This window comes from Sinocyclocheilus grahami, unplaced genomic scaffold (genome assembly GCF_001515645.1).
Source record: "Sinocyclocheilus grahami isolate Dianchi unplaced genomic scaffold, SAMN03320097.WGS_v1.1 scaffold153.1, whole genome shotgun sequence".
NCBI lineage: Eukaryota > Metazoa > Chordata > Actinopteri > Cypriniformes > Cyprinidae > Sinocyclocheilus > Sinocyclocheilus grahami.
In genome coordinates, this window is record NW_015505332.1 from 1,948,697 (window position 1) to 1,955,741 (window position 7,045).

Sequence of the window (7,045 nt, forward strand, 5' to 3'; positions counted from 1 at the left end):
TGTCATAATGGAAAATAACTAAGGAATGGTTTTAGTGGGGAGGCAGGATGGCTTTAGTCTGGTCAGCCACAAACTTGAGGACGTCTTCAACATGGGTCTGGACCAAGCCGGCCAGGGGGGCGACCTGAGCCTGGACGGAGGCGGCCAGAGGCTTGATGTGGTCTTCAATGTTGCTGGAGAGGGGCTTCAGCTGCTCCTGGAGCTTCTCAACCATGGGCTGGAGCTGGGCTCTGCTCTGCTCAAAGTAAACGCTACAACACAAACCAAAGAGAATTCATAAAAAAAATCAATTCAAATGTATCATTGTGTTGATCATTTAAGTTCACAGTTGAGAAGAAGTTTCCACCACAGTGGATGACAGTAATGGACTTACTTGGCCTTGTTGGCCAGCTCAGTGCCCTCGATGTTCTTCAGGTTGTCCACAAGATCCTGGAAGTACTTGGCGATCTTCTCCAGCTCAGCAGGAGCGTCTCTCTTGACCAGAGAAGCTGACTCAGAGCCTGGAACATGACCAGAGATGTTTGATCAATGCAGTCTTGCATCTTTACTCTCAGCCACTCAAGCTAAATCAGGTGAAAGACTCTGTTATGTTAAGTAGTAAGTACTAATAAAATACCCAGCGCACACATTGTTATAGTTTGTTTATGTAACCCCTAAACTAACTCAGTTACCATACTACAAAACAAAATATCTTGAGAGCATCACATGTTAACATGGTGTAAAGTCTCACCAATGGCCAGAGCAACGACAAGGACGGCGATGAGGGAGAATTTCATGGTTGCAGGTCGAGCAAGCTTTTCCTGAACAGAAAGAGCAAATAATTAATTTCAGTTTCTGGTCATATAAATGTACATTAAGAATCAACAGCAGAGTTTGACATTACCATGCATATAATGTAGCTGTAATCTTACCTTGCTTCCAGGGGTTCTTAGAGCTGATGGTGTGTTCTCCAATGAGCCATGGGTTTATATAGTCTTGGGACAAGTTCAAAGGGTGACCTGTGCTGATGAAATCATCCACACACAACGAACCTTTAGGCTCTAACTGACACTGAAGTGACTGAATCAAAGTTCAGCAGTAATCTCTTTTACTCTTTGTGCTCAAATGATGCATTTTGTGATGTTTCAAATCCCCTCATGTGATTACTTTTATGCGAGGATATATTGAGGGAATATTAAATATATTAAAAGAATCATACCTAATTCATTAATGAAGCACATTTCAATATCTTTGTCTTTATGGTGCTTAAACTCTCAGAACACTGGAAAGGTAAATCTAGGTTATACTGTGTGTGACCCATACAACCTTACTAACAGTCTCAACAAGTCTTACTTAAGTGAATAGTTCTTTATTTATTTTACTAGATGTTCCTACTTTTAATAGTCCATGGAAACCTAATCCTATTAATCCTTCATAAATCTATGATGTAGAGTTTCATAAATTTCATAGACAAAATTGGTTTTCAAACTGGGGTCTGGGGACCATCAGAGGTCATAAAGAGTGCAGAGGGCCCATGGAAAAGTCAGTGAAGTTAGTGGGGGGAAAAAAGTGTAAATTAAGATAAATAAATCAACTTGATTCACTAAATAAATTTGGTTAATACATAAAACATTCAATTTAATTAATATACATACATAAATCTAAGAGTACAATAGTGAATAGAAAAAAAATGATGTAACGTAATAAAAACGAAATATTTTCCAAATATATTTGACACATTTATAGGTGTAAAAAAACTTGGTAAAAACATCAAACTGCCATGATAATTTTATGAGTTCCTTGGCCTCTAAAAGTTTGACATAGTAGGCTAAGTCGACTTTGAATGAAGAAAAGTAATGACAAACAATTAGGAGACATCAGATCACATGCTTTGACTTACACGTCCACACTGTCCAGCTCAGCTGTTATTCTATCACAGACTGATTGGGTTTATCTAAGACTGTGGAGTGCGGACAATATCTACAGTCAGGTATTTCTGGTTATCTTGTCTCCATTTGCCTAAAAAAGGGATTATTAGAGTACAACGTTAGAAACAAACACTGAACTTTACGCTCAGATGATGTTGGGCTTGCTTAAAGTAGATTTAGATTATCGTGAATTATGAACTTTATCATCAGTGTTGTATAAAATATGTTAAATCAGAATCAGAATCAGAATTAGCTTTATTTGCCAAGTTATTTGCCAAGGAATTTGTTGTGGTTTTTAGGAGCTCTTGGTACATACATAGGCCTACATACATACATACATTCAGACATACACACACACACACACACACACACACACATACACACATATATATATGGCATGAGAACGGAAAGAACAATTATATAAGACATAATACATAAAAAAAATTGATTAAGGAGAATGATAAACAGTTTCATTAATTCAATCTTTTTAGAATTGTGTCTAAATTGAAGTGACAGTAGCCTATCAGAGACTCACTAAATAAAAAAGACACCAAGGCATCTTTTTTTTTAGCTGTAGTAATTAATAAATAAAAGTTTCGATTAAAGTTTATTTGTGTTTTTTATGTTTAATTAATAAAATGTTTAATTCCTGCCCTATTTGTTCTTGTTTGTTATCTACAGGTACATCTAAAAAAATTAGAATATCATGAAAAAGGCCAATATATTTTTTCACTCATTTCAGAAAGTGAAACCCATATATTATATAGGTTCATTACACATAGAGTGAAATATTTCAAGCCTTTCTTTCTTGAAATGTTGATGATTATGGCTTACAGATAATGAAAACCTAAAATTCAGTGTCTCAGAAAATTTGAATATTGTGAAAAAGTTCAATATTGGAAAGTCATGGTGTCACACCCTAATCAGCTAATTACCTCAAAACACCTGCAAAGGTTTCCTGAGCCTTTAAATGGTCTCTCAGTCTGGGTCAGTAGGCTACACAATTATAGGGAAGACTGCTGACTTGACAGATGTCCAGAAGACAGTCATTGACACAAAAGTTCATTGCTAAAGAAGCTGGTTGTTCACAGAGTGCTGTATCCAAGCATATTCATAGAATGTTGAGTGGAAGGAAAAAGTGTGGTAGGAAAAGGTGCACCAGCAAGAATTTGGGGGAGCTTCACAAGGAGTGGACTGAGGCTGGTGTCAGCGCATCAAGAGCCACTACGCACAGACGAATCCTAGACATGGGCTATTTTTTATTGATCTTATGTAATATTCTAATTTTCTGAGACACTGAATTTTGGGTTTTCATCATCTGTAGGCCATGATCATAAACATTTCAAGAAATGAAGGCTTGAAATATTTCACTCTATGTGTAATGAATCTATATAATATATGGGTTTCACTTTCTGAAATGAGTGACAAAAAATATTGACCTTTTTCATGAAAATCTAATTTTTTTTAGATGTACCTGTATATTGGGTTGTGTAATTGTTTCAGCGACGCTACTGTCTCCTCCAAAACAACAGATGGCGGAGTACTCGAACTGTATGTGACGCACACAAGTCGAATAAGACGCAGCGTCGCATTGAGTGTTCTGCGCATGCTCGCAGCCACGTTCACTCACTCTGCTCACAATCAGGCGTTATGGCGGATGTACTGGACCTTCATGAAGCGGGAGGTGAAGACTTTCCTATGGACGAGGATGGCGACGGTACAGTGGCTGTTTATATTCAAACGGTGCACAGACAGTTTATTTATTTCATATAGCCAGGATTCTCCAGTTTATTAGTGTTGAATGTTTGAAATGCTCGTGTTTATATCCGGCGGGCCTAGTCCGATTAGCGCGCCTGCTAATAGTTAGCTAATTCAAACGAGTCGCGCGCTGTTGTGATAATGCTTTATTTTGTTGCCGTGCTTTGGTTGTAGCTTTAACACGTGTTACTTTTTTCATGTTTATCATGGCCAAACATAATTAAATAAATAAATATTGTGTACTCGGTAAGCACGCAGGCTCATTGCGTTTGTGTTTTAGTGCTTCATTTTTAAAGACAGTATTCTATTGCGGTGTTCTGTTTTAGTTCATTTTTATGTTCTCTTAAAGTTGTCTTTAAAAACGTTCGTTCAGTACTTTCGAATGCATGGTAAGAGTGATTATTTTCCTTTGTTGACTTTACAGAGAGCATTCACAAGTTAAAAGAGAAAGCCAAGAAGAGGAAGGGTCGTGGGTTTGGATCAGGTAAGTGACCAGCTCCGATCTTGTGTTTTGGCGTCTTAAAGGGGTCATACGATGCTTTTTTAAAAGATCATTATTTGGTGTAACAGAATATGTTGACATTCTTTAATGTAAAAAAAAACACATTCTTTTTCAAATACTGTACATTATTGTAGGTCCTCTATGCCCCGCCTCTCTCAAACGCTTCGTTTTCTACAAAGTCCCTCCTTCCGACAAGCGCAGTCTGCTCTGATTGGCCAGCTGACCCAGTGCATTGTGATTGGCCGGACACCGCAAGCACTCGTCGGAAATGTAACGCCCCTTACCATAATCGCGAGCTTCATCTTTCAAAATAAATGTAAAGACAGAGCTCGAAAGGGGAATAGAGGCTCCTGACAGACACAGTGATGAAGCTGGTATGTGTTTGCAGTACACAAGCCACGGTTAAGACGGCTGACTCCACTGTGATGTGACCCCGTCTCGCTCTCTCTCAAACACACGCACGCACAATGCGCAAAACTCCGCATTTGAACAGTCAATAGCAAATACTTAAACTAATAACAAAACAGTAGCTGATTCAGAAGCGCCAGATTGTCATAGCAAAGTCAGAATTACCTCCTCTCCTAGGTTCACGAAACGGTCGTCCATAAAATGCATTGCTGTTCTGTTGTAAGTAATCTTAAAGATTCCTAAATGCATCTACTTTCGGAAGACCAAATAAAGTGCTTTTGCTTTCTCCTAGAAACACACAGCGTCTCCCTGACATGCTGCTTCAACACTAACTGCGGTTACTGAAACCACGCCTTCTTTCTTTGAGTGAACATTTGGGTGGCATTATGCTAATATTTCCACATAGTGAGGTAGATATGTGGGGGCGTGTTAGAACGAGCCGTTTTAGGGGGGCGTGGCAGTGTCTTAACTTTGATAAAGAATATCTCTTTGGTTTTGAGACTTTAGTCTTTGTAACTTCAGGGATCTTATCTATGCACAATCAGCTTGTAACACTCCAAAGAGAAAGGAAAACTTGAAATCGCATCATATGACCCCTTTAATAAATCATGTGCTAATGTTGTTCGCTGCTTTATTTAACAGAGGAGGGAGCGAGATCTAGAGTCAGAGAGGACTATGACACTGTAGAACAGGATGGAGATGAGCCAGGGCCACAGAGATGTGAGTGAATCTAGCAGAACAACATAGCATCTGAACTCTCTCACTTGACCTCTGTGACCTCATGATGATAGAACTCAAGTGGCTGCGATTTGTTTTTTTTAAATATTTTTGGTGTCATTACAGCTGTTGAAGGATGGATTCTGTTTGTGACTGGTGTGCATGAAGAGGCGACCGAAGAGGATGTCCACGATAAGTTTGCAGAGTATGGCGAGATTAAAAACGTGCATTTAAATTTGGACAGAAGAACCGGTTACCTTAAGGTTGGTTGGCAGTTTTCCCCCCTCTTGTTCAGTGAAATGTCTGTAAATGAAAATTTGATATGTTGCACGTTTGCATAATTTTTTTTTTTTTTTTTGAAGGACCACTTGTCTGTATATGACAACAAAAAAACAGTAGTCAACATTTGAAGTGGATCAAAACCTTTCGTCAAAGTTGTCCTTAAACCACAAACCAAAATGAGTTCTTGTCTTAGGACAACATATAATACTCTTATGTGATCTTATGAATATTTTATACCTGAATGTGCTTGAGTTTGTCCACCAGATGGCAGTGTTTTAAACAACACAATCTCAAAAAGACCATGAGTTTAGTTGGTGATTCATATAATATTGATGCTTTCTTGTTTTTAAGCTTTCCAGTAATTAACTTAGACAATGTTTATAATGTTATTTTCCATGACGAGAGATTTCCTTTAGGTTAAGGTATGGTTGTAGCAGCTTTGCATGTGACTAGGGTTGCGCATCTTTAATATTTTGACTATTTAAGCACTTTCAGTAAACTTGAGCAGTGGGGAGGGAGAGAAAGCAACTTTAGTTTGTGCTATTTTATTATGTGCACATGTCAGATGAAGTTCTTTGGTCAATGTGTCTAATATGGAGTGTTATGTTAAAAAGTTAAACTAAGAAAAACTCAACTCCTGTGTCCTTTGTGCTCTGTTTAGCTGTTTTTGCTCATGTGAATTTGAATACTCAGATATTGTTTTGTGCACATCTGATTTCTGTCATCAAATTGTTTTCTATACATCATTGCCATTGAGAACCCCACTTTGGTAAATCAACAAATGTGTCCATGTTTTTGCCATCAGGCTTGTTTTCTCAGGTCAAGCTGACACATGTTAATGCATAAAATGTTTAGTTTGGCCTGTTTCAAGACAAAGAATGTGAAAGGCCGTTCTGGAACCAGGCAACCCAATGGAAAAACATCTCTTTTGTGGGCGTCGTGTTGTTTGAAACATTATCTTGGCAAATAATGAGACTTGTTTTTCATAGGGCTATGCACTGGTGGAGTACGAGACCTACAAAGAAGCCCAGGCAGCAATGGAAGGGCTGAATGGCCAGGACCTTATGGGGCAACCAATCAGCGTTGACTGGTGCTTTGTAAGAGGACCCCCTAAGAGTAAGAGGAGGTGAGTCAATTTCTGATCCTGTTAAACTGCATTTATATACTCGGACTGTTTCACTCGCTCACACAAACTTCATTTGTAGTGGATATCTGTCTTCTATTGAATTTGTTAATGATGCAGGCCGTAATACAACATGACTAATGGACCGCTGTGCTTTCCTCTAGGGGTGGAAGAAGACGCAGCAGGAGCCCTGACAGGCGGCGACGTTGATTTTCCAAGTTTTTGACTCCAGTGTCTGTTTCCCAGCAAGGGTGGCATTGTTTTTCAAGATAGTTCGGAGTAAGATTGGAGTGGCGTGTATCTCTTTAAATTGAGGCTTTTAGTGTTTTTGAGGGGGGGGGGGGGGGG

At 38.8% G+C, this 7,045-nt stretch overlaps 2 protein-coding genes across 2 annotated transcripts; one reads left to right on the forward strand and one right to left on the reverse strand.

Annotated features, from left to right (window-relative positions):
* Nucleotides 1-925, reverse strand: LOC107592542 (type-4 ice-structuring protein LS-12). Its single transcript, XM_016282071.1, has 4 exons — nucleotides 912-925; nucleotides 731-800; nucleotides 374-500; nucleotides 1-251 (listed from the first exon to the last, which is right to left on the reverse strand). The coding sequence occupies exons 2-4, from the start codon at nucleotides 774-776 to the stop codon at nucleotides 32-34; spliced, it is 393 nt and encodes a 130-aa protein (XP_016137557.1). The 5' UTR covers nucleotides 777-800; nucleotides 912-925; the 3' UTR covers nucleotides 1-31.
* Nucleotides 926-3,503: 2,578 nt separating this feature from the next.
* On the forward strand, nucleotides 3,504-7,039 carry LOC107592456 (RNA-binding protein 8A-like). Its single transcript, XM_016281973.1, has 6 exons — nucleotides 3,504-3,624; nucleotides 4,090-4,149; nucleotides 5,218-5,295; nucleotides 5,419-5,555; nucleotides 6,564-6,700; nucleotides 6,862-7,039. Exons 1-6 carry the CDS (start codon nucleotides 3,558-3,560, stop codon nucleotides 6,905-6,907), a joined length of 525 nt encoding a protein of 174 aa, XP_016137459.1. The 5' UTR covers nucleotides 3,504-3,557; the 3' UTR covers nucleotides 6,908-7,039.
* The last annotated feature ends 6 nt before the right edge of the window (nucleotides 7,040-7,045 follow it).